At 43.1% G+C, this 27,721-nt stretch overlaps 1 protein-coding gene across 4 annotated transcripts in view; it reads left to right on the top strand.

The window, feature by feature from the left end:
* The window catches only part of TNIK (TRAF2 and NCK interacting kinase), a 407,791-nt gene that overhangs the window by 63,390 nt on the left and 316,680 nt on the right, over positions 1 to 27,721 (top strand). For all 4 annotated transcript variants that reach the window (XM_036850972.1, XM_036850970.1, XM_036850971.1 and 1 more), the window contains exon 2: positions 25,843 to 25,908. In XM_036850972.1, the coding sequence (XP_036706867.1) occupies positions 25,843 to 25,908 (66 nt within the window). The remainder of the gene's footprint in view (positions 1 to 25,842; positions 25,909 to 27,721) is intronic.

The following is a 27,721-nucleotide window of genomic DNA, read 5'->3' as shown; positions in this document are numbered from 1 at the left end:
GAGGAGATGATGCTGAGAAAGTAGGTCTGGGACATGTCATGGGCCTCTTACTCCTTCCTTACCCACAGGTAAAGGGAATTCATCGGCTCATTTAAATTAGGGGAAGGGTCACATGACCAGAGAGATTGCTCTGATGGCAGTGTCCAAGGATGTATTGGGGAGAAAGGACAAATTCAAGGGGAAAGATGGTTTTACTCTTGAGAAGTATTAAACAGTTCTGTGTGGTGCATATAATTGATTGTCAGATGCTATTTTATATCCTAAAAGAAGAAAACCAGTATTTTAATTTTCAGCTGTATTTCAGTTCCAGAGATGATCAAATGTGAAAACAAAAAAGTGTATTTTAGAATTGATGAAAGGCAGTCTTAAGTACTTAATATGTATTTGTCAAAGAATGGCTGAAAGATTTTTTTTCCATCAGTGTCCTGTGTAGACTTGGAATAAAAGAAAATACCTGAGAAATGAACAGTACATTTGGCGCATGAGTTGACACATTAAAATTATTAAAGAAATGACTGATTCTTTTCCTTGAACACTTGTCCTATTGTGGGTGTAACAGTCACTCTTGATAGCATATTTTGGAAAAGAGATTTCAGAATTGGCTGAATGAGGAAGTGCTCTTGGTGGGGGGGTGACGTTATTCCATTTAGATTTCAGGTCAAATAGTGAAGCTGTGTTTGTGGACCTACAACTGTCTCCCTAGGGGACCATCATATGGTTCAAGAGGCCGTGTTTAAAAATCAGTGATAAGGTCCTGGCGTGATTAAAAAGAAATACCCAAGGATAATTTACAGGTCTGCCCTTGGGGGCACTCCTGGAGGGAAATTGCTGTTTGTATGCTTAGCTTATGTTTTTCGATGATTGTTCTCTCTTGCTGCAGCTGGGTGTTTCCTGATCCTCGGGTCGGTCGTGTCTGCTCTTCCCCCACATTTGCTCAGTGGGATTCCAGCCAGGAATGTCTAAGAGACAAGGGCAGCTGGGTCTGCACTGACCTCGAGATTGCATTTTGCTTCTGTTGCTGTTTCGGCTCGGTTCACACCATTTGGGGGCACTTCTCCAGGCAGAATGCGGCGAGGCTGCCAAACTTGGATACATTCTTCACATTCTCCATGTGTTTGTACTTGTGCAACCCGAGAAAGCACACTGAGCCTGGAGAGAAGGGGTGAGGGAGGTGGTGGAAATGCTGTCCGCCTTTAGATATACTGATAAGGGGGCCCTTTTACGATCGTTCCTAGAAATGTGACTTATGTGGGCATGTCGCACCGTGTAGAAGCGGCAAGGACACTGCTTATTGGAAAAGAGGACAGAAAGGTTGTGGAAACTCTTTCTTTGGGACAGACTCGGATGGCTATTCTTGTGCGCAGTGAAAGGGTTGAAAGTTTCCTCTCTTAGGAGACTAAAGAATGCTTTTAAAAGATCCTTGTATAAGACAACTGTATTTTCTTAACAAGGAGTTAGAATAATTGCTGACTGTCTTTGGGCAGATCAAGGATGTGATCTTTTCATATACTGAAAATGCCACACGTTAATATGTCAATATGCCTTTCCCTTAGGTGGAGCCCCATGGACCTTCTGTGGGCGTTTCTGTCACTACTTTTCATCTGGTCTTGCCTACACCAGCCCTCTCCTCCCTTTGCTCACAGCCACCCGTTTGGATATTGTGACTAGAACTTGCTTTAAATGTCCAGCTCTCCACCAGGTCCCTTCATGTGTCCTTCATCTACCCCTGCCCTGAACCTTCTTGCCCAATTTTTAGTCCTGCTGTGTGACTCCTACCATTTGCCTTTGTCCAAATGCTGCCTTTCAACATCTGGGCCCCAACTCAGGCCCCTAAACGAAATATTCCTTGCTTCTTGCCTATTGGAAGGAATTTCTCCTTGCTCTGAACTGCCATGGCTTCGTTTGTACTTTTTTGTGTGCTCCTTAATTAGTTTCTGCCTTGCATGATGGATACAGGCATTAATTTTTCCTGGAAACCAGACATTCTGTTGAAAACTACCTGGGGCAGATTTCCCTTTCTTTAAAAAAATGAGAAAAATGATAATATGTTACATGTTAATTCCAAAGCCCCAACCAATTTCCTAAAGTGTAAATAAAACACAGTAGAGATATCTGTAAGTAAGCTCCTTTGTTAGGATATAAAATGCTTAAACCTCACTAAGGACTGTTTTGTGCATAGATATGCAGTCAGCAGCCATCCCAGACCACTCTTTGTGCTGACTGAGTTTGACACTTTCCAAAATCTTCTACACGTCACTCTGATGTTTCACCAGTTGAGTTTGAAGTATAAGTTAATACTTACCTCAGATCGTGTTTTGTTTAAAATATTCTTTTGAGTTTTGCAGTAAAAAAATTTTTGGATATATGCATTGGCCAAGATATTGTTTATTGAGGTGTGTATAGTCTCTGAGGCTTTAGAATTGAAAATCAAGAGGCACCGAGACAGTTAGGCTGCTTCCATGTCTTGGCTATTGTAAGTGGTGCTGCAACGTAAATGTCCACTGACAGATGAATGGATAAGAAGATGTGGTGTGTGTGTGTGTGTGTACACACACACACACACACACACACACACACAGAGAATGGAATATTACTCAGCCATAAAAAAGAATGAAATAATGCCATTTGCAGCAACATGGATGGACCTAGAGATTATCATACTAAGTGAAGTAAGTCAGACAGAGAAAGACAAATAACATATGATATCACTTTTATGATATGTGGAATCTAAAAAAATTACTAAACAGAAACAGACTCACAGACATAGAAAACAAACTTATGGTTACCAAAGGGGAAAGGTGTGTGAGGAGGGATAAATTAGGAGTTTGGGATTAACATACACACACACTACTATATATAAAATAGATAATCAATAAGGACATATTGTATAGCACAGGGAACTCTACTTAATATTCTGTAAAAACCTGTATGGGAAGAGAATCTGAAAAAGAATAGATATATGTATATGTATAACTGAATCACTTTGCTGCACACCTGAAACTAACACAACATTGTAAATCAACTATACTCCAATATAAAATAAAAATTAAAAAAAAACCTTACTCGGGGCTTCCCTGGTGGTGCAGTGGTTGAGAGTCCGCCTGCCAGTGCAGGGGACACGGGTTCGAGCCCTGGTCTGGGAAGATCCCACGTGCCGCGGAGCAGCTGGGCCCGTGAGCCACAATTACTGAGCCTGCGCGTCTGGAGCCTGTGCTGCGCAACAAGAGAGGCCATGATAGTGAGAGGCCCGCGCACCGCGATGAAGAGTGGCCCCCGGCTTGCCACAACTAGAGAAAGCCCTCACACAGAAAAGAAGACCCAGCACAGCCATAAATAAAATAAATAAATCAAATTAAAAAAAAGAAAAAAGAAAATACTCCCTATTAAAAAAAAAAAAAAAAAACCTTACTCTAAAAAAAAAAGAGGCATCTGGGAAGCTGTTAAGGAGGGAGATGGTCTGCAGGTATGTCTGTTCTTGTGTCTCAGTTTCCTCTCCCTCTGTAGTCCCTAAGCTCATTGAGGGCAGGAGGCACACCCGATTGATCTTTGTGTTTTCTGTAAGACCAAGCATAACTACCCTGGGTAGTTGCTTACCATTTTTTGGAATGAATTAGTTGACTTTGTGCAGACTTGAAGGGACATTTTGAGCTGTTACTTTGTTAGAATTTTAGTCAGCTATCTTCAGCAGTTATAAAGTGTTGGGAACTTTTGGATCTTGAAGTTCTTTCCTCTCAGTCATCGAGCAGATTTTTCTTTGTGTCTGCTATAAGTTTGTCAAAGTCTTGTTGCCCCACATCTTATGGCCTTATATACAGACATCAAAAAGTTGTCTTACAAGCGTCTTGTGACAGAAAACAGAAATAGATATTTATGAAATGGAAGATGCTTTCTTTCAGTTGACTGATCATGTTATTGTTATATACAAACACCCCACCCCCTAATACACACAGATAATACAAGACAGATAAAAAAGATAAAAATAGTTTCTGTCCTTAGGACTTGGAGTCTAGATGAGAGTGAGTCATGCCAGCCAAGGTGATCTGTGCGAGATGAGTCTTAGAGATTGTGGCTGCATCCTGTGGAAAGTTGTGGCTAAGGAGCAGGAGGGCCCCCAACCTCTTCTCAGGTGACTCAGGCGCGTAGGCAGCTCAGAGTTTGTTCTTCTCTTATGAGATGCGGGTGAGTGTACCACGAGGCCAGCTCGTGTTGAAGGATTATTGAAGGGTCAACCAAGATTCTGGATATTAGAGCCCTTTCAAATGATCAAATGTTTGGATCTTCTTCCTTCAAAAATGCACGTGCACAAAACATGGACTCTGGTTCCAGGAGGTTCACAGGCTGTAATGGGCACAGGTTAAGATCTGTTTGATAGATTATAGGGTAGAGGAGGAAAAAGAATTTGTTTCCTCTACCCATCTTAGGTCTGTTGGTGGGGCCCTACAGATTAGATTGACAAGAGAGATTAACAAGACAAAAACATATATTTTTAAAAAAACATGTACATCATGCATACATTCGGGAGAACCCAATGATGAGTAACTCAAAGGGGTGGTTATAACTTGGGTTTATATAGCTTATTAACAAAAAAGCAGTACATTTGTAGAGAAGAGAAACGACAAAGAAAATGGGTTTTAGGCTTCCAAGAGCTGCAAACTCTGGGAAGGTAAATATACAGGGCAAGCCAATGGAAGTCAAGGGTCTGTTAGTTAGATTTGTTATTTAGATTCCTCTGGTGCCATCTCTGGGCCAAAAGAATCTAGAGTTGTTTCCGGGGATTAATAAGAATCACACTGCCCTTCCTGGTCGAGTGGAGAGGGCAGAGTGTGTGTGTGTGTGTGTGTGTGTGTGTGTGTGTGTGCCTGCTTCTTCAGTTGTCTTCAGCTCAAAATAATCCTTATGTCAAAGTGGCATATTTTGGGGAGGCATATTCTGAACCCCACGCAACAGCTACAAACTAGCATATTCATCTCATGAAGGGCAGGTGTTAGGTTAACATGCATCTACTCAGCTAGTCAGGGAAGCAGGTTGATGGTCTTGGACTTTCACTTGAAAGATGCTGGGGTCACCAACATCACCCAGCATCAAGTGCTTCGTTGGAAGCAGAGACCAAGTGCAGTGTGGCAGTTTGTTGGCGGCTTCTGCGAACCTAACCAAGTCATTTAGTTTTATTAATTGAGTGGCTATGTGGGAGACCCTGTGAAATAGGGGCTGTTCAGAGGGGTGTGTGAACCATAATTGCTCAGCCCACGAGGGAATGATGGTGAGAACTGAAGGCCTAGAAAAGAGATCAGATGTGGTTACGGTGACAAAAGACATAAAATGAGGCTGCGATCTTGCTCCATTATTATTTATTATCCACTTTCAATCCTATTCGTGTTGCTTTCAAAGACGGTGTGGCAACTATTAACATGGAGTTAACACCGAGTGGGGATCTGACAAGAGTATATTCAGTTGGGTGGCGTTTTAATTAAAGTGCTGAGAATAATTACTCTTATATGTGGCTGATTGTGTGCACTTTGGGGCAGGAAGAGAGGCACCTTGATCATCAGGCTTTGCTTGACCTTGGTCAGTCAGTGCCAGGAGGGGACAGTGAATTTCTCACATGTTGCCTGAAAGTTGGATTTGCCAGTCATGGCTTGGCCACGGAAGGTGCATGGAAACCTTAATTCTCTTGGGAGTGAGGACCACTTCTGTTGCACACCATTCACGATGTATTCCTGTTATGTTGTGTTGTGCTGGGGTGCCGTTCACGTAGGACGCCAAGTGAATGGTGCCTTTCGGGGTTGTGAGCAGAGGTGCACCAGGTTGCCAGTCTCAAGGTGGACGTAATGGGTTGGTGGAAACAAGAGGTTCCTCCAGGGAGGGGTTGGCGGGACATGTGTGATAAAGTCTCAGTGATGGATGACTTTGATGTCTTGATGCTCACCGCTTTGCTGGATGGCAGTCATATTGCTGTTTCATTGGAAACCCTGAGCCGCTCTCTAAGGACTCATTTCAGTACCCCGGGAGGTAGGAGTCCCCATGTGGGCTGCTCTTCAATTGTAGCACGAACATTATCTTTGTAAAAGAATCTTCTGCGGCCACATACGTGGCACAGAGCAGGCTGCTCAGTGTTCCATTAAATGATTCACAGGTCCCCTAATGACAGACTTAATGGGCGTGCAACATCTGCCCATTAAGAGTATGTGCTCGGAGACACTCAGAAGTACCCATTGCTGGCGCTCTACAAATGCGGCACCTCCCGGTGTCTGCTCCTGGAAGACTGGGATCGTGACTTTTCATCCGTGGCTCTCCCAGTGCACAGTACAGAGCTGGCGTAGAGCAGGCACTCGGGAAATATTTGGAGAATGATTTTTTCCAACGTGCCATTGAAAAAATTGTTCATGAGTGCTGATGCAGAATTTGTTGAAGTGAGCTGTTTGTTTCAAATTTCCTAAGTTACAGCGTTGACCAACAGGAGTGAATTTAGTTTCTGATACTGCCTTCCATGACTGCAGTCACATCCTCTTTGTTGTTTGAGCAAAAGGAAGGAAGGTGCCACTTTCTGAGGCCCTAAAAAGTGCTAGGTGTTCTGCCAGATTCTTTGTAGGCAGGTCGTAGGTCAGTCCAGTCCTGACTTTAGTCACTTGTTTGCTGTGTTTGGGCTTCAGTTTTCTCATCTGTAAAACTGAAATACTCAGGTCCACCTTGTAGAATTCTTGCCAGGATTACAGATAATACATGTAAGTGCTTTTAGCACATAGTAAATGCTCAAGAAATGAAAACTGTCATTCACTCATTCATTCATTCATTCAACACTTACTGAGGAGCTCCTGTGAGTTTTGACACTGTCAGAAATTAGAGATACCAATATGACTCAGAACTATTTCAAGTAGCTCACTCACAGTTTAGAAGGGGGAGTCAGACGCTTGAGCACATAATTACAATACATGGCAGGTGCTGTAGTCACTTTCTAGAACAAATACTGTGAGAACAGAGAGGAGGAGCAACTAAGCTCTTCTGGGGAAAGGAAGTGGGTTTTAGGGAGGGCTTGGCGGACATGATGCTTAATCTGATTTGAGGGTGGAAACCAGCTGGTGAGGAAGATGCTTGTGAACAGACTAATTGAAGCTGGTTAAAGTAGAGCAAGGGGGTGGTGTGTGTGTGAGGGTGTGTGTGTGTGTGTGCAGAAGTGGTAGGGGAAGGAGTGTCTTCTGCGGTAGACACACTTTCTTCCCAAGAAATTTAGGAAACTCAACAAAATAAAATAGCACGCTGAAACTCACATGGGTAGCGAGTAGCCCGGCCTGAAATTGGAACTGAAATGATTTGTGCAATGCCACTACTCCTTCCTCCTTTTTATACCTAATTCTAAATATATGTAAATTACATTCTTAAGTGTGTTTCATATTACTTCTTAGAGCCCCAACCTTTTCAGGAGGAGAGTATCTCTAGTTAATAATATGTGTCAATGGCAAGTCCTCTGTTAGAAAGATGAGGTGCTGAGCCAGACCTTTCAGCAGTGGTTGTTTGGATGAGTGAGATCTGCTGGGTTTCTCCAGCAAGCCAAGCAGCCACCTTGTGAGGAGGAAATGAAGACCTGGCCTTGTGGTCAGGAGGGATGAGATGGTACTAAGAGATGGAGGCTCAGGGCAGGTTTGCCAGCTCCGTTCCTGGCCAGTATTTCCATTGAGTACTTTAGGGCATATAGAAATCACAAAAATGCACACAGGCAGTTTATTTATGTTATATTATTCCTGGAGAGGGTTAAAGTAAGTAAACATATTAAATACCCACGTCGTTCGCTGGTAGGAGCCCTTTTTCTACGTTGGAATGGTCTGCCCCATCCCCCAGTCCTCTGCCGTCATTATTGATTAATAATGATTGTACAGTCATTGCTTTGGTTCTCCTGGAGTCCAAGTTCTGAACTACTAAGCCACGTTAACTGTACATTTTGCCTGTGGAGAACTTAAAATTATTCCACTTGCACCTATAAGATGCAACTAGTACAAGAATTAGTGTCTTCTTGCCAGTTCTAGCTAGAACTTCACATGCCTCATTCTTAGTGGTTAGAATCTCCTAGTACTACAGTGGCTTTGGTACAAGTCAGATGGTTCTACTCAAGAGGGAAAGTTTAATGACATGTAGATTTTTCAGTTGTTTTCATTTTAAATTCATTGTTTGACTTAATAATCAACTGCACAAAATTCTACTTCTTTCTAAAAATATCTTCAGCCACGTATTCCCCAAGACTCTTGTCTCAAATAAGCATTTGAATATAGTGGCTGAGAAGGGCACATGAGAAGGCTGTTTGAAAGAACTATCCCTAGAAAGATTTGGAACAAGTGTGGAAGATGTGAGAGAGAGCTGATATCAGGTTTTGGGGATGTTACCACAGGCTCGTTTTAGGTACACATTCACTGGCAAACAGTATGTCCATGAAGTGGATACTTTGTCTACAAATATTAGATGCTTAGCATTATGCTGTATGGTATGGTCACCTACTGAGTGGAATTCTGTATCAGGGTGAGAATTTCTGCACGTAACAAAGGATGCTTACCTACTGGGTTTTAAGTAAGCCTTAGTTTACTGATCTCTGAAGCACTCCTCGGACAGGGAACTGGTATTTTAATTGTTGGATGGCTGCTTATTCTTCAAAATTGAATCTGCATTCTTCTTGATTAAGTTATTTTAAGCCTTTTAATTGTGAAATATATACTGAAAAGTGCACAGAACAAAAATGTTTAGCTCATTTAATAAACACCTGTGTGACCATCTTTCTATTTGAGAACTAGAATCATCCTATTTGCCTGAGAGAGCAACCTCACTAATCCAAAGAATTGGGAGGAGGAGGGGGCATTTTTATATTGGTGAAAAGTAAGACAATAATAATTTGTAAAGAGTCTTAATCCCTTTTAAGCTTAGATATCTGTGAGGTACAAGAATGGCAGTGTTAACACAGGTTGTGGAGTGCCGGCTTTAGTAGAGACGTCTGATTGTAATTAGCCAGTGATCGGATGTGAATGGCACTTGACTGCAATGTTTTTTAAAAAATAAGTATTCCTTTTATTATTTTTTAAATGTATTACTTTCTTAAACCCTATTCTGTGTGAGCAATAGAAAATTAAACTGCTGTCCAGCTGTAACTTAAGTAATTTCAAGTTCTGAATGAATAGAGGTGAAATAAAGGGCATTGACTCTATTAGAAAATTAGGGATATGGGTAGTATAGGTGAACAGTATACTTCTGAATACTGCATACCAAAACATCCCTGTAGGTGAAAGAGAGTAAATTTGAGCCCCTAGAGATGCTGGTGGACTGACGGAAGTAACTCCACTGGAAACCTGAAATTTATTAGAAGCTTTCTGCTTTATCTTTAACATGGACACAAACTTATCCATGCTTAATTTAATATATTAAAATAAATATGTAAGTCCTCAAGGAAAATAGGCTTTCCAGGAAGACGCATCGTATTCGAATGTGGATTCACAGATTCTCTGGCACCTAGCTGTGTACTCCTGAGGAATGCATATCCATATCTTCATGATACATAAAGTCTGCCTTACTTACTCTTTATTTCACCAATGAAAAAGTAAATAACAGCTTATATATGTTATCTTATTGTGAGTCTTGGTAAAATTATTTATTTACCTAACCAACATTTATTAAGTGCCCTCTGTGGCCTGGATACTGTGCGAGTTGCTAAGAATATTAATAGGAAGAGAGCCTGGCCCCTGCTTTTTGGGAAGAGGGAGCATAGTTGAGTGCGGACGGACGATGAATGTAAACAAGTTACTACAGCAGTGTAACTTTATTATATATTTGTTCCTTTGTTGCCTGGGAGAAATGAGGCTTCAAACATGGCATTTTGTTAAAAAAAAAATACTGGCTTTTTATTCGTTATCCCATGTGGGTCTGCCACTTTGTCATAGCTATGTGGGTTCAGTGCTTGAAATCTGTTTGCCTCATGAAATGCTTATGGACCCAAGGTTTCTAGAAATAATCTAAATCTTGCTGAATGAGGGTGCTGTCCTATGAGTGACGTTTCCAGGTTCGGATTATTTCTGACGGAAGTGATACATGCAGTTAACGTGTATCCTTTTAAAATAATACCATTAGAAAATAAACTTCTCCCCTCTGCTAATCTCTCCCTGCTTGTGCAAATCCTGTGTGTATTTCCAAGTCCAGCCTGGTGCCCGCCTTTTCTTTTCAGCCTTCCTTGACTGTGTTGTTTGTATCCATCTCCCCCTCCACCTGAACTCTCTTGGCATTTCCATTGTGTTCTGCTAAACTCCATCGCGTCTCCTTGAGTCGAGTTCTTGAGAAACGGGTTCCAGCAAATGCTGCCTCCTTATTCCTCAGACCCCAAAGTACCCTCCAGTCTCAGGCTCCTGCCCCAGTAGACCTGCCTGGCAAACTGGAAGCCTCAGGACTCCCTTAACTGTTCTTTCCCAAGCTCTGGAGCTGAGAAAGCCCCAGGTCTGCTATGAATTCCTTCTCCTGCGGCTTATGCTGGCGGCCCCTCCCATGCCTTCCTCAGCATTTTCCAAGCCGTAGGTACTCTCAGCTTAGGTACCTTACCATGACCACTGCTTGAGCAGGCAGAGCCAGATGCCCCCTTTATCTCTCTCCTCATTCCTTCCATTAAAACTCCAACCTCAAATCCTATAAAATGGAATAAGCTGAACATTATTTTGTAGTGGCCCTAATATGCAGTTTTGTCCTTCAAGGGTGGCCACCCTTGAGCGTGGGTTCAGGAGTGGAAAATTTGTGATGGGCATATTTTATTTTTGTACTAATGGATAACAACCCGACTTCACCCTGGCAAAATTCTTTCATGCTTGTGTTTCATTTCAACTTTAGTACAACCCTGAAAGGCAGGCAGGGAAATGGTATTCTTATTTCTACTTTATAGGAGAAAAAACCAAGAACTAGAGAATTTCAGTGGATTTGGTCAATGTCAGAAAAAACTGTAAATGATGAAGTCAGGTTCAGAACTATGATCTTCTAAAGCACAGTCCTTTCATTTCTCTTCATTTATATTATATTTATTTTCCTCTGTTATGACTAATTAGACATGCTCCTTGAAGGAAGCTCATGTTATGATATCTGAATCCTCCATAACACCAGACAACTCAATTTTCATTCCATTTTATATTAGGGAATTATTAGTATATTAGTAAATTATTAAACGTTAGTATACTCTTATCGTTAGTAATAGTTTCGTCATTTAGTGAGGATCTGTTAGTTATCATGCTCCTTGCTGGGTATTTTCCACAAACTTTCCCTCATTCTCACCATAATTCTGCTAAGTAGGTTTGATCAGTACTTTTGTAACATCAATCTTCACTCGAATCACCTGGGATCTCATTAAAATATTAATTCTGATTCAGTAGTTCCGGGCAGAGCCCAAGATTCTGTATTTCTAACCCCTCCCAGGTGCTGTGGACCCTGCTGGTCATGGACCACACTTTGAGTAGCATCTGGTCGCTAGGTGAAGAAACTGTGGCTGAAAGAGATTAAGTAATTTTTCAAAGATTACACACCAGGAAGTGGCAAAGCCCCACTCAAACCCTGATCGGTTGGTACACAAATTACAACTCACGCTCCCATGTCACACTACTGATGTGTCAGGCATCACTGTTAAACATCTTGGGAGATCAGAGGTAATGAAGACATAGACCTTGCTCCCTGAAGAGTTGCCTTCCAGGGCAGTAAGACAGACACATTTCAGGCAGCTTTGGGGATGCAGTTTAATGTGGAGTTTACACTAATGCAATGCTGGGAGGGTCTTAGGTGTGAAATATGACTTGAGTTGGACCTCAAAGGACTAGTAAGACTTTGACAGAAATGGGAGCAAAGGACTTTCTTGACAGCAAGAACAAGGACACAGAACGTAAGAGCATCTTCTGGGCCTGGTGAGCAGTTGGCTGTAGCTGATGCATGGAGACAGGCTGCCTGTGCTTTAAAGATACAGCCTGGGGTTGGATGGTGAAATAGAATAGGCCAGGGGAGCCACTGGGGTTTGGGGGAGGGGTCTACAATAGGACATTGCACGTACCCAGGAGATGGGCCCTGGTCAATTTAATGTGATCTAGGTGTTAGTAATCCACTGCCCATACTATGCTGTTGACATCTCCGTAGAATTCTGTGGCCAGTTACAGGTCGCTTACTCCACGGTGGCCTTTACTGTTGTTTGTATAGAGCCATCTTAATAAAATCTCTTTGCCGGTGGCAATAAAGGATATATTACGTTCTTGCCTATTCCAAATTTTCCTAGGCTATGAACATGCTGTTTTTCCACAGACCAGTAATAAACATTCTTCTTAAAAGAAGCATTGTTCCTTCGGTAGCAACTTGTAATGGGAAAAGTGGAATATAGACAAAATGCAATCCTGGTCTGAACGGAGACCGGTTTTTCTTTGTGTGAATAACCAACATTCCAGTCAGGTTGCCACGGTGATGCTGAGATTTTTTTAACTGTTCATGCCAGCAGTCAGAGAATGTTGCCCAATTAGTTATTCTCAGCTGCTAGGTTACCTTGACAGTGGCTCCAAAAGCAGGTTTTGAGTTTAAAGGCACTCAAAAGAGCATCAGAGGACTTGTAGTTCTGCTCTTCTCAGTGTGGTACTAGGACTACAAGCCCCAGCATGCCCAGGTTTAGTCCATACAGGTTGTGGTCAGCCAGGAGAGCGCAAACTCCATTTTTCAATTCGGTTCCCCCCACCCTCCTTAGTAACAAAGGGTTCCACGGATTCCTGTGTCACCAGTCAGCTTTGTAAGGGTTTTCATTGTTTCCAGGGCTGCCTTCAGATGTTGCAGGTTGGAGACAGTGGGGAGAATGTGCGTTTTGGCATTGGACATTGATCTTATGTAGGTTACTCTCTTAGTCTCAGTTTTCTCTCTTGTGAACAATCTACCTTACAGGATCAATGCAGAGATCAAATAAAATAATTTTTGCAAAATGTTCTGTACAATGTCTGTGGTATAGGAGATAACCTAGTAAAAAGTGATTCTTTGGAGATATTGTTTCAGATATCATAAAACATTATACAGTGAGATTATTATTATCACCATCTTTGGGTCATTTCTGTCAGTCAGAACAGGCTAAGACGTGCTGTGGTAACAAATAATCTTAGAGACTTAATACAACTAAAGTTTATTTCTTGACCATGCCACATGTCCAGAGCCCGTCAGGAGAGACTCTGTTCATCAGCTACCCAAGGATACAGACTAGTGGAGGCTTCATGTCCACATATGCTTCCATAGTTATCAAAATATCTCACACTAACAATCAAATATTCCCTCTGAAAGTGGCACATCACTTACACTCACATTGCATTGGCCAAAGCAAATAATGTGGCCACACCCAACTTAAAGAGGGGTGAGGAAGTGCCATCTTGTAATGTGCCAGTGGAAGGAGAACAGGAATATCTGTTGAACAACTATAATATCTGCAACCTCTACCAAAGCAAAGGCTGATGAAGAAGAGTACTTTAAAGAAGGACTGTTAGTTTAACACAAATAAATAAAAATATCTGAACAGTAAACTTCAAAGTAAATGAATTAGAATTCAGCTGTATTGGACAGAAAACCCTAAATATTAGAGAGTTTAGGAAGATATAAGTTTATTTCTCTCTCAATTTAAAGAAGTCCAGATATAGGCAGTCCAGTGGTGGTACGGTATAGTTCCATGGGTATCAGAGACTTAGAATCATTTTATTGTTCTGCCATAACAACCTAGCGTGAGGCTTCCATTCGTAAATTCACCTCAGGGTCAGAAATGGCTGCAGGGCTCCAGCCATCGCATATACATTCCAGGGAGCTGGAAGGAGGAGGTTGGAGGACAAAAGAGTGCTTCTCTCAGCTAAGTCAGCTCCATTTGAGCAACCCTTCTGAAAGTCCCACACAATAATTCTGCTTACTCATCACTGACCAGAACTTAGTCACATATTCACCCCTAGCTTCAAGGAAGATAGGGCATGTAGTTTTTGATCTGGGTGCTTTGTCTCCCAAATAAAATTGGGAGTTTTTGTTACTAAGGACCAATGGGAGAATGGACATTGGGTGGCACTGGGCAGTTCCTGCTCTAGTAACTTAAGATGGAAACTTTGCTTAAGCATGAATGAGAAGGGAAGGATTGCTGTGTACACTATCATTTTCTAACCTGTGCTCCACAGAACACCAGTGCTTAGAGAGACACAAGGGTCCCTTAAAAAGTGTTCTACAGCCAGACAGTTTTGGGAATGTGGAAAGCTTCGCCCTCTCTTGGAGATTTCCAGGGCATATTAATACATTAAAGGCTCTGAGAGGCCCTGCAATAAAGAAAGAACTAAATTGCTAACCTTTTAAACTCGGTGTTCCCAAACCTCTTTGACAATGGAAATTCATCGCCTTTGGAAGTCTGGAGGGACACAGAGAAGTTTAGTTTGAGTTTCTTGGATTTGCAAAACTATTTAGACCCTTGAAAAGATGGTCTAAAGCCCCCATTCAGAAAAGTATCCACCCTGTAAAACAAACAAACTTGTATATCCTTAGTGCCAGCCTAGTCATAGGGACAAAAGCCTTGAAGAAAAAAAATGGATCAGATGCCAGTGAAGCCTTGTCAAAAACAATCTGTATAAGGGTTGTTGTTAACCAGCCATCTGTGCCATTAGTGGCGACACCAAGTGATGAACCGGGATGGGCTCACACTGCCGTCTTCCAGATGACAGGCCCCTACCCCAGGTTGATGTTGATGGGCTCTTGGCTGTTTCTCCCGGCCTCTTAGCGGTGCTGCCCCTCTCTGGAAGTGAGAGTCATAGGGGATCCAGCCAGCCAGTACTAACCTCCTCATCCCACAGAGAGGGCCTGTTGTCCAGGGCATGGTTGCTTATAGGTGTGGGGAGAAAGACTGAAAATGCTTTCAAGCAAATGTGTGTCGTTGGTCTGTTGGAAGCAGGCAGTAAATGAGTACCTTTGGGGGAAGGGTTAAGGCTCCTTTTTCCAAAATGCAACCTTGGATGCTTTCCTAATCTTTCTTACTTAATTATTTAGGTAATCAGTTCTCGTCTTTAAAGTCCATCTGCTGCAATTGCTATCTTTTTTCTTCATCTAAGCATCTTTGAAAAGGCAAAATGCCAAAATCTTTGCTAGTCTGGTTCCCATCATTTCGACCTCGTGTTGCTGGAAATGCTGGAAAGTTACCTTGTCCTGACAGGCCTAGAGAGATCCCATGTTTGCATATCTGTAAACTGTGTGATACATTTCCCCAAACAGCTGTATAATCTCTGCAACAACCTGATGGTGGGAGGGAAGGGGCCGGGGTGGGAGGCCTTTATGTACATATTGACCTTTAGAGCAACTTAAATGTTAGAGCTGGAACAGACTGTGGGAGAGTTGAGGCAAGTCCTGGAAGGTGGAGTTCCCTTCCTTGTCCAAAATCTGCCATGTGACCTAGTATCCTGGAGAATTCTCTCCGGCTGCTTCATGGAGTTATGTGCCTTTCCCTGACTGCAGTCGTGTTGGAAATTGTCCCTGAAGAGAGTGGTGGGTTCTGTTTATTCCACATGTGCACAGGCAGGTTTGTGGCCACAGCTCAGGGACTCCAGGTCAGGAAGGGTGAGACGGGCTGGCTGGGAATCCCAAGAGTTGACAAAGGATTACAGTACCCAAATCAGAATAAATTTCCAAGTTAGATTATAAGCCTTTCTCAGCTCTCTTTTTAATTTTATGTTCCTAATTATGCATGCCCATTTTTCCAAGATAAGCCAACAAACAACAATCAACAATTATGTAGAATTCTCTGTTTTCTCTTGTATGGAAATACAGTTGATCCTTGAACAACATGGGTTTTAACTGTACGGGTCCACTTATAAGCAGATTCTTTTCAATAAATACCTACTACAGTACTACACCATCCATGGCTGGTTGAATCCATGGATGCAGAACTGTGGCTACACAGGGCCAACTGTAAAGTCATATGAAGATTTTCAGCACCCCTAACCCCTGCGTCGTTCAAGGGTCAACTGTAATTTGGAACTAAGCTAAATATGAGTGTGAATATACAAGGTCTGTGAACTGAGAAAAGTGTATTTTGAAAAATCCCATTCAACTATGCTGATATGTACTTGTGAACTAGTAAATTCATTGTTTCAATGATACCAACTTGGCGATCTGTGATAAATCTTGTTACATCGCTTCTGGGTGTGAAATAAATTCACTTCTCAACCCAAGTACCTGGAATTTACACCTGAATACTGGTGCCTACATTCCCCCTCCCCCCAGCGCCAGTTCCTGCTCTCTTCCCTTCTAGGTCCACTGTTTGAACGACAGTGAGTGATTACTCTGGTTTATCGAAGGATTTTATTGAACACAGAGAAAGACTAAAAGTCAAAGGACTTGGGGTCTTGACCTTAATCTGCAACTAACTAGTTGAGACCTTGGACACGCCACCTAAACTCTTCTTGTTGGAAAAACCTATGATTTTATGAGTATATAGGACTTGCCTGGGCCTCACTTTGTTCTTCTGTAAAAAAATGAGGAGAGGGATTTTGTTGATACAATCTCAGAAATCCCTGCTCCAGATGTCAGAGATCTTATCGTAAGGTGGCTTTTGGTGGTGGAACTGGTGACCCCAGTGGGGACATGATTCATCCGGCAGCTATTTATTAAGTTTATAATTTATTAGGTCTATATTATATATTTATATTAAGTCTACATTTATTAGGTCTATAATGTCCCGGTCACTGATCTAAGTAGTGGGGGCACTGCAGTGAACCAAACCAGTATAAGTCTTTCCTTCTTAGAATTTGCATTCTACGGTAAGGGATTATTAACACACACTTTTGAGTACTTACATTATGCCAGACATTGCTTTAAATGTTTTCTATATATTAATTATTTTGTAGTAATCCTTGGAAGTAAGTACGACTATTATCAGTCTTTTACAGTTGAGGAAACTGAGGCACAGAGAGATTAAATAATCTGTTCAAGGTCACAGCTAGTAAAGGGGAAAGCTGGGATCAGAGTCAGGCTTTCTGGCTGTAGTCAGTGGTCTTAACTACTATGGTTTACTGCTTCTCACTGTCAATTGATTGGTTAACTTAAAGTAGTCAGCGTTGATCCTAGCTGATGGCAAAGTAAGAAAAAAAGAAACGGTAGCTTTGGATGGAAATCTCAGCGCCCACTTGGTCTCCGTGTCTGGGACTCCAGGCTCTGATGGGAAGGAGGGGCATCGAGCAGCTGTGGTACATTTTACTTCCGGATTCCCAGCCACTTGCCTGGTTGCCTCCGCCTGGTTTGAGGTTACTGGCCCTTCTCTGGCTCCATGGTTAAACTGCAAGGCCTTCATCAACCCCACAGCCCCAAGTTAATTTCAGCATTGGCCATTTGTAGAGAAGTGAGAAATAGTGATGGGCTTGGATTACAAATATCTGGATTTGAATTCTGCCTCTACTACTGACAATGCTGTCATCTTGGGCAACTTTCAATGATACCAGCAGCAAGGGCAATAATAGCAGTAGCTTTTTTTTGTTAAGCACTACTGTGCATCGTGCTAAATGCTTTATATATGTTGTCTCTGATCCTCCGGACAATCCTCATGGGAGGTATTTTTTTTCCTCCCTTTGCAGTCTGCCCTTGGCTGCTGTTTCTACCACATACTATTTAACCTTGAGCCAGTTGATTCCCTGAAGCTTTTGTTTCATCATCTGGAAATTGGGGTTAGTAATATCTACTTCCCACCGTCGCTATGAAGATTAAATATGAAAAGGTATATAAAGCATTTAGGCCATAGTCTATCCCAGAGACAGTGGTAATGACCATTATAGCTTAAGGTCTCACCCCTATTAATCTGAAGAGCCAGGTTTCAGATCTCGTTCTAGAGGCTGCTTCTTGAGGACAGGCGGGAGATGCAGCATCCCGAGTGGAGCAGGTGAGCAGTGGCAGGCGTGGGGAAGCTGGTCTACTGCCGCTGGCTGCTGAGTAGCAGGTGGAACTGGGACCCGAACGGGAAGTGGGGAGGCTCCGGCCCCCCTGACCCGAGGGCTAGCAGCTATCAGCATCGAGGGCCGTGTCCCTTGGGGTTTGGCTGGGACCATGTCCAGAACCTGCCAGAGTTAGTACTGGTAAAAGGACGCCACTACCGTCTAGCCAAGCACAGCCGTAAGGGGCAGTGGGCATCCTGGAGTCAGCCTGCACTTAGCACTGCCCTTCCCAGCGGACAACCAAGGACATGTGGCACTGGGGAGGTGCCCAGCTTGTGTGGGATACAGCCTTGCAAAGACCGCAGGCCAAGCGGGACTCTCCCATTTTACAGATGGGGAAATCAGAATATGAGAGGTCAAATAACACCAGCAAGGAGCAGAATCCCGACGTGAAACCTAACATTTTTGCACCAATCCTCTGATAGCTCTGCGGAGCTTAATTTATACAGATGATCAAGTGAGAAAATTCAGCAACCAGTGTTTTAGCTTTGTGTTATTTTTATATGCATTTTTTACTTGAATTATCTGTTCCATTTGAGAGGCATGGCTTGGGCAGTATGTTAATGAAGAGAAATCTGGGCTGTTTTGTAGATCTCCCAGGAATATGCTCTCGGAGCACCTTTTATTTTTCCTGCATGTCGCTTGTCATTGTAATTTAACGGCTGTGTACGTGTAGTTATGTGCTCATGTCTATTCCTTCATCAGACTGGAAGCACCAAGAGACAGGGCCAGTGTACCGCCTGCTTCCACCCCAGACAGTAGGTGCGTGGGAGGGTGCCGGCAGCACCCAGGGACTGAATAAACCCCGTTGTGGAAGGCAAGACCTTTGGCTCCTCAGACCCTCACATTAGGAGGGAGGGCCAGTGAAAAATGATTCGAGGCACTTGGCCTGGCTCTGAGTGCAGCACGGACTAGAATTGGGGGTGCTGTGCTGAGTCAGCACGATGGTTCCCAGTGCTCTACTTACTGTGGAATAACGACGATGTTGAAAAGCCTGAAGGCTCAAGATAAATATGGAGAGTTCTCCTACTGTTCCTGTTTTCTTTGTCCTGTTTTGCTTTTGTAAGCATATGCTTGTCAGTTAGGGCTGAAACCGAACAAATCAGCTGCTAAGTATGGTTCTAAGAGAAATAACATTTTGGTCTTTTTAAGGCCCGTGAGTTTGGAGTAAGCACAGTCTTCTAGCAGATGTCAGTAGGGAAGCTGCGGGTAGGCAGTCGTTCTGGGAGCTGTATCAGCCGTCCACATTCTGCGAGGGTTTATTTCACCCTGACGCAGAACTGGTGACCTCAAGTGAAAGATCTGGCACAGAATGGCCATGTCTTGAAGAAGAGGAGTTTGGGAGAAGGGTTGTCTAGAGTCTGTACAAGCTCCCAATTTCTCTCTTGATTTCATTTTCAGAGAAGGGGGAAAGGGCTGGGAAGAATATGTATCACCTTTTATGATGCTAAGGAAGTAGTCATCCTAGTTGTATATTTAGGTTTGGCTTTTCCAATCTTTGGGATTTAGTCCAGAGATGTTATTTAGTATTCTGATAAATCCAGTGTCATTCAGGGGACCTGGAAGAATTAAAGTATAACTCAGTGACTGGGAATATTAACTCCTAGATCTTAAATCACGCCACCCTGCTGAGAAGTCAGACTTGAGCCTGCCAATGCCACCTGAATTTCATCAGCTGATAGACGAGAGAATTTATTCCAGCATCCCAGGAGCCCCGAAAAGTTAATGCGTCTTTCCAAATGTCTCGCTGATTTCTAAAGAGACACTTGTTTGTCCATAGATATCTGACTTGGTTTGTTAAGCATGTGGCGATCTTGGTTAATAAACAATCGGTGTTCTTATACTGGCTTTATGAGTTGAAAATATTTGAAACACACCCTGAATTTTTCTGCAGCATATTCCTTGTGTATTAAATGAATTCTTTTTTCAAAGGGAAAAAGAAAAGGAAGGAAAGAGGTTAATATTTATTGAAGTCCTATTAAGTATCAGGCCCTGAGCTAGTCTAGACACTTTCACAGTCTTCACAGTAACCCTGCCTGGGACATACTAGTGTTCCCTTTTTAAAGATGGAGAAACTGAGACTCAGGGCAGTTTTGAAACTTGCCCAGGGCTGGAGAGCTAGCAAGTGGAAAATCAAGGGCCGGGAATTCTGATTCTGTGAAGCTGATGGGGTGGTGAGTGGTTAAGGGCCTGGGGTTTGGAGTCTGACCCATCCCGGCTCAGCCACCCGTTGTTGGTGTGACCTTGACTTAGTGCTTACTTTCTCTGAGGCTCCGTTTCCTCCTCTGTAAAACAAAGGCAAGGACAGCAACCACTTGATAGAGTTGTGATAATCAAATAACCTATCCATGGAAAGTGCTTAGAATAGTACCTAGCACGTAAGTGCTCATGAAATGTTAGTGATTATTGTGATTTTTATTATTATGACTAATCAAATTTGCCTTCATCAGTAACTTGCTGAAAAGATACATTTTCTTTCATGGAACAGCATGTCTTTTGATATGTCGTTATATTTCATTATGAAATAATGTAACCTGCTCTACCTTAGAATTAAATTTTCTTTTCAGCCTCCCAGCAAAGGTTAAGATCTGAATAAAGGCATGTGTAGCCAACAGGGATTCCTGACTTTGGTAAATGTCAATGATTTGCTCATTTCTCCTTGGTGTATGTAACCTTCTTCCATGCTGCCCATCCTGGCTTTAGGAGCCTCTAAGCAAACATGAGAGGGAGGATTAAGCTGATTCTTTTCTCTTACCCTTCCTGTCTCTGTAACATGATCATTAGGCACAGCGGCTTCTCCTTGTTGCATTGCACGTGGCCTCATCCTGACAGCCTGTCTTCTCCACGTACCTGAGGCACAGCTTACAACAATGGCCCTTATGAATTTTCTTTAGAGCTGGGACGACCATAGGAGCTTATGCATGTGACAGTTTTGTGCAGCTGGGAGCCGGGTCAGGGGGGTGCGGAAGGGGCAGTGGCTGGGACAGCTATGTCTAGATGGAAAAAGAAATGACGTAAGCTTGTTAGACCTTTGGCTCTACATTCTGATCCCATTTTTTGTGACTTCCTCTACTTATATTGTGGAGCATTGTGGGACATCAACCTTATTGAGTAAATAGTTATGTCTAGCAGTTGTGTGTTGGACACCATGCTAAGTGCTGGAAACACTAAGATAAATATGCTCCAGTGCTTGCTCTCAGGCCATTTGTAATTCATCAAGAGAGAGAAATGGAAGAGGGGACCTCACTGTGTGAGAGCGGTTATCACGGAGCCATGCACAACGTGCTGTGGGGGCAGAGAGGCGGGGGCACTAATTTGAGACAGGCTTCACAGAGGAGGTGTCACACTGGACCTTCAAGGATGGGCCTTGCCTCATAGAGAACAGTAGAAGGAATAATCGTGGCAGGCAGACCGTATGAACTGAGGCAGAGAGACATGGCTAAGTGTGATGTGTCAGGGAAGTGAGGTTTGAAGTGGTTGGATGTAGCACACAATGATGGAACACGAAGCTGGGAATGAAAGCTGGGCCTAAGAATGACAGGACCTTGACTTTCAATTTGAACCACCTTGTGTAGGATTTTAAAGCGCGGTGTGTTGTGTTTAGAAATGTCTATTTTAGAAAGATTGGTGTGAAGGATAGGTTGAAAGGAGGAGAGAATTGATTGAAATAAACAGTCCCAGCAAGAGATGGTGAGGGCTGTTGTACGAACAGCGTGGAGTAGACGGACGTGGTGGACTTCTGGAGATAAAACCCTTAGCACTTAGTGAACAACAGGAGCATGGAACCTTGGGGTCAGCCAACCTTTAAGGTATGGGCAGAAGAAAGAAAAATCTCTCTGAGAGGCTGGATGACGGAAGAGAAAGGAGTGGGTGGATTTCAACAAGAGTGGCTATGCTCAGCAGTGTCAGTGCCTCAGAGGGAACAACCAGGACAGACTGAGAAGAGACCATTATGAACAAGAGATCGAGGTCCCTGGTGAGCCAGGAGAAGTTACTTTAGAGTCCTGCAAGAATGGAGAACACAGCTGAATGCTTACAACATTCAAGCTATATCAGTATTCCCCAAGAAAGTCTCTGACATTTATATGCATTTGTGTAAGGGAATATTCACAAACATCCAGCTGTCCAGGTACTTGGATTGGGGGAGAGGGAATAGGGAAGCTTAAGAGTCAGTGCTAAGTTCAAGTGTCCCTGAACAATAACTCTGCCTTGTGCTTTCTAGGGTCTCAGAGAGCCTCCTCCTTGCAAACACCATGACTCTAATTGTGTCGTTTTGTCTTAGTACTATCAGTATACTGTAGAAGGTAGATGCTTGGAGACTTCTCTTCCCTCCTTGCAAACACCATGACTCTAATTGTGCCGTTTTGTCTTATTACTATCCGCATACTGTAGAAGGTAGATGCTTGGAGACTTCTCTTCCAGTTCCAAGTGGGCCCTCATTTCTAGCCACGATGCTTGTAGCGGATGCCATGGTGTGTCACCCAGATTCCCTGTCCACTGCTGAGGTGCTCATGGTCTACCTGCTGGGAGTGTAGGCGGCTAGCGATGGTTCTCACCTGGGAATTGTCCTCGGCTGAAGAGTGTCCCTTCACCCAAGATCATAACCTCTGGGACGGGGATGGGGGACAGCCTGCACGCAATGACTAGTCAATGGAGGTGGAGTACAGAGGCCCCCATGCCTCAAGGTAGGGTAATTCTGAAGAGTCATCCCAACTCTAGAGCTCCTGTGGGAGCAGATGAAGTCTTGGTCCCACTGCATTGCACTGACTTCCGTCATCCGCTCAGTCCAGGCCTTCCTCAGTCACTCCCCACTAGCGTTGGTTATGAGGCACATCCCAGTGAACCCTCTGTGTAAATCTTGGTGATTCTCAGAGTCTGTTTCCCGGGGAACCACCCTAATTTGACGACTGTTTCCGGTTTGGTTGCTTACCCAAGGCGGGATGCCAATCAAACTCTGTAGTCCCTCTGATCTTTGCTTCTGAGCCCGTTGATGTGTCCAGTGGGAAGAGCCTCTCTTCCAGCAGCTGGAATGAAAGTCTTGGCATTGAACCTTCTTGGCTCCGACTGGCTGGACCAATATGCCTATGAATGGATTGTTTGAGGAGAGGAAGGAACCTAGGAGTCAGCTGCCTGGCTCATATTGAGACCTGCCCATTACACCCCAGCCCTGAGGAGAGGTCTGTGAGGTGGGGTGACCCCTGGGTGTAGAAGTGGGTCCCGCTCTGCACCTTGTTTCTGCTCCTGCCTCTCCTTCCACCCTCCTTATGCTTCCCGGGCTCCTTACGGCAGCTGGTACTCACCATCCTACATGTCCTTTCTTTTGTTCATATTTTTTTTTTAGTCAAGAAAAATGAATGTTGAAAACACAGTTGAGGGGCTTCCCTAGTGGCGCAGTGGTTAAGAATCCGCCTGCCAATGCAGGGAACACAGGTTCAAGCCCTGGTCCGGGAAGATCCCACGTGCCACGGAGCAACTAAGCCCTTGCGCCCCAGCTACTGAGCCTGTGCTCTAGAGCCCATGAGCCACAACTGCTGAGCCCGCGTGCCTAGAGCCCGTGCTCCGCAACAAGAGAAGCCACTGCAACGAGAAGCCCACACACCGCAAGGAAGAGTAGCCCCCGCTCACCGCAACTAGAGAAAGCCCGCGTGCAGCAACGAAGACCCAATGCGGCCAAAGATAAATAAATAAATAAACATTAAAAAAAGGAAAACAACACAAAATTGAGATATTTCAAGCAAATGTAGGACCTCTCTTGAAATTTGTTGCAGAAACACCACTGCACAAACAAACTACTGGGAAGCACAGCTTAGAAACAAACAGCAGCTGCCACCATTTGTGGGCTACTTCTCCCCCTTTTCCTCATTTCTTTCTAATTCCATTCGTAGTAAAACCTGCTGCTCTAATGGCCTAGTAGATTGACAAACACGATTTTTCTTTCCCATCTTGAGGCACCTCCCAGGTGGCCTTGACAGTGACTTTTAGCTCTGGGGTCTCCGTCTGCAGAGCTCTAGGTCCTTTTCCCATGGTCTCCTGTCTCATGGTTCCATCTGGGATGATGTCCACACCTCCCTGACCAGGTGGGACATAGCTGGAACTTCTGGACTTCTCCATCTGTCGGGACATGAGTCTGGAGTGGGGTTTCTTGCCTTCCTGGCTTTAAAACAATGGATAATGCTAATTGCAGTCTTTGTGAATGACTAAGTGCTTCAGCTATTGCTGTTTTGTCTTATTTCTTGCTTTTTAAATTTGTTTTCTATGTGAGATCTTTGAAGACGCATCACAAAGGGCTATTCTTGGGCCTGATTTACTGAAGACTGTCACTTTAAAGAGCTTTAACTTGTCACCTCCGACTCATTTGTCCCCTTCCCTGTGAATAGCAGCCCATCTCCCTTTAAATGCTACTAGAGGTGTGGGATTCCTCAGCTTAAAAATGATTCCTGTCCGATATTAGGTTTGCTGACTACGTGCAGGTGTGGTGCTAGGCCCTCACTTACTCTTCCCCAGAGCTCTGCTGGGTAGATGTCCTCCCCGTTTTATCTGTGCGGAGACTGAGTTGCTCTCCCAGGGGAGAGATCTGGGATCACGCCACCAGACAAGGCAGAGCTGGGGCTCAGCCCAGGCCTGTCTGAAGCTAAAATCCAGCCTTTCCCCCGCCTGCTTCTCAGTCACTGTCACACCATATGGCAGTGCTCTGTAAACCTGTTGACTGGAGAGGGGAAATGCTTTTTAGGCCAGAGGCTGACGTTTTTTTCATTTGTCCCCCAGAGTTTTTTTTTTTTTAAAGTGAGTTCGTGCCTAACATTTAAAAATGAGATCTCACATGAAACAAAATGTAGTTTTTCTTCAACAAAATCTTCAGACCTGGCAAGACTGTGCTCATAGGTTGACATGACAACGATTGGTTCCAGCTGGCCCCCCTGCCCCCCAAAGGGAACGTGACTTCCTCAGTTTGTCACAGGCCCCTGCGGCCCCCTCACTCTTTTCCGTTACTTGCCTGGCCTCTGTGGACATGTATGTTTGTGATTCATGAGCTAGGCCTTTAAAGAAATCATTTCTGTCCAGTTAGGAATCAGAGGAGGTCAAAGGCACTTTCTGTCTCTGAGTTGAATCTTAAAGCTTTGATTTTTCTTCTCAGCTTTCAGGGATGGTAATTTGGTAATAATATCCACGATTATTGGATATTTATTGAGCGCTCCAACACAGCTGACTCTTGAGGGTTAGCAGACACCTGTTCGGTGCTAAGAACTTGCATAGTTCTCCGGTTTCGTTTGCATTCTAGTTCCTGCCCGGGACTCTCCAGGTCCTGCAGGAACTGGAGGCCAGCCGCAAAAGCGTATTTTGCAGAAGCAGCATTGTCGAGAGGGGAGATGAATCCAGAGAAATACTTTCTGAGAGAGGAAGTTAGGTTGATTCCATTTTCTCTTGGAAACTGTTGACTTCTGCAGGGAAGATTGCCCCACAACACAGGAGCACTCCTTTCTGAACTGCCAGTGTTCGACACAATGAGCAGCTCAGAAATGTCAAACAGAAGGATCTTCAAAATTAGAACCCCTTCAGGATGATGAGCCTTTCAGTTTAGCCCGATGTACCTGCAAGTGTATTTCCATTTGACAGTGAGAAATGCATTAATTCTTTTTTTTATCGTTTCAACGAAGTCTTGTTTCCTTTTGTCTGATTTAAACACATCTCATAGAAATGTAAATTAGAAACAAATAGATTTTGACTCATTTCATAGCCGCAGCTGAATTAAATTTTAATGCTCTCTAATATTAACATATCAGAGCCCCCCCCAAAGCTAAAGTTGTTATCTATTTGCTTATTTTAAATGCGTATTTGCTTTTGATTAAGACAACGGCTAGCATATTGTTTTGACTTTTTATTGTTTATTTTCTTTCAGGACCCTGCAGGGATCTTTGAATTGGTGGAACTTGTTGGCAATGGAACATACGGACAAGTGTATAAGGTAAGTTCCTTGAGCTTGAACATGGCTTATGTGTGGTTTCGGTTCATGAATGCGGAATAGCAGTGCTGTCTGTTCTCACTCATACATGTCTCATAACAGATTTAAAATGAAATAATATACTTGTTAATTGACTCTCCATCTTTTTAAATGTATCTGTAGTCCCATTGCCTAAACTGGATTCTGGGATTTGGGCATTTCCCTTCATTATATATGATAGAGCTTATAGCTGACACATGCATTCTGATGGTGCATATCCGAAGCTCTTTAAATGTTTCGTTTCTTTACTTTAATCACTGCCAGAACTGGTTTTCAAAGGCGCGAAGGATGCTATTTACTTTAGAAATTTAAGCTATTAAAGTATCACAGCTGGAAAAGTAGATTTGTCACTGGCCTAGGGCATGAGTTAAATGAATTTAGTGAACACTGTTAGGAGAAAACTGGCCACCTCACAAAGAAAGGCCTAATGGCAGCAACGACTCTTACAAGATCGGAAATACTTAGAAGTTAAACTTGAGCTGAGATTGAGCTGAGGAATGAAAAGTTCTTCTTTCCCTTTTACTAAATTTGTGCTTACAAATTCACTCCAAACATGCTTTTAAAACATATTTTCTCCCAGAAAATGATCTGAAAAAGTGATTGTTTAGAAAAGTGGGTTGATTCTCCTGATTATCAAAAGAAAATGGAAATTAACTTTTTGGACTAAAGCTCAGGGGGTTTTAGTGAATGAGCTATTGAAATAAATGCCTTCAAAACAAACCAACTGTTTCCGCATGATTATTTCAAGGGAAATATCCGTCACTTTCCTGAGTGGTAGTGATATGGGATGGCATTTTCACTACAAATTCTCTCTTGTTGTTCTATTTTTAAAAAATTACTTCTTTGAGTCCTAAACTTCTCTTAGTTGATTAAAATTATTGTAGAAGTCATCCAGATTGTAATATTTCCGATTCTACAGAATGTCAAAAGTATATGTGTGTGTATATATATACATATATATATATATATATAAAAATATATAAATACTTAAGCCTTTATTTACCAGGAGGTACCCTTTGGTGTCCACTCCAGGGGAAAATTTCTCTCTTGCAAGAAATGATTATTTCCTAAAATGTCAACCCCCTGCAATTAGACAAAATGTAGTCTACTCCAGCTGTTCACTTGACACTGATTCTGTCTGACACAAGAAAGAAAGGTGTCTCAGCAAATGCTTTTAAATACTTCCAGTGAAGATAATCAAGTTGGAAGATCATGCTATTGCATTTTGAGAAGTTGGATTGAACTTGTGAATTAATGTGAGCTTATGAATTAAGCCCTGATTTAGGTAGAGAGTTACTTCTGATTCGCTGTCAATATGGAGAAGCAACTCTGTATAATGCTGTTGGTTTTATAGTCCATTCCATTGTCCTGTGCTTCCCACCTGTAGAATACACATCTGGGAGATGATTCACAGCTTTGTCCACTAATCTAAGAGGTGGACAGTACACTCTTGCAAGGCAGGATAACAAAGAGATAAGGATTCTCAATTAAGGATGAGAATGTTTGGAAAATCCAAAATTAGCTCTAATTTCTTGTTACCTGAAAAAAAAAGAAAAGGAAACAAGTGGCAAGATGTCTCAGATCTTCAGAGAGGAAAGAAATTCACCAACTACGTTGTTAACACTATTGTTCTAAAGGGTGCCCTTCTCTTAGTGGTTGATACAGAAATTTGGCCTCTCTCAAGCTGAGGGGAGACTGCAAAGATGGCCATGGTGATCACATTGGACTTTGAGACAGGAGGCTTGGTTTCTTTTACCAGCCCTATGTATTGTTTTGT

The sequence above is a fragment of the Balaenoptera musculus genome, chromosome 4 (assembly GCF_009873245.2).
Source record: "Balaenoptera musculus isolate JJ_BM4_2016_0621 chromosome 4, mBalMus1.pri.v3, whole genome shotgun sequence".
Lineage (NCBI taxonomy): Eukaryota > Metazoa > Chordata > Mammalia > Artiodactyla > Balaenopteridae > Balaenoptera > Balaenoptera musculus.
The sequence above is the reverse complement of the archived record's forward strand: the minus strand, read 5'-3'. Positions and strand labels throughout refer to the sequence as shown.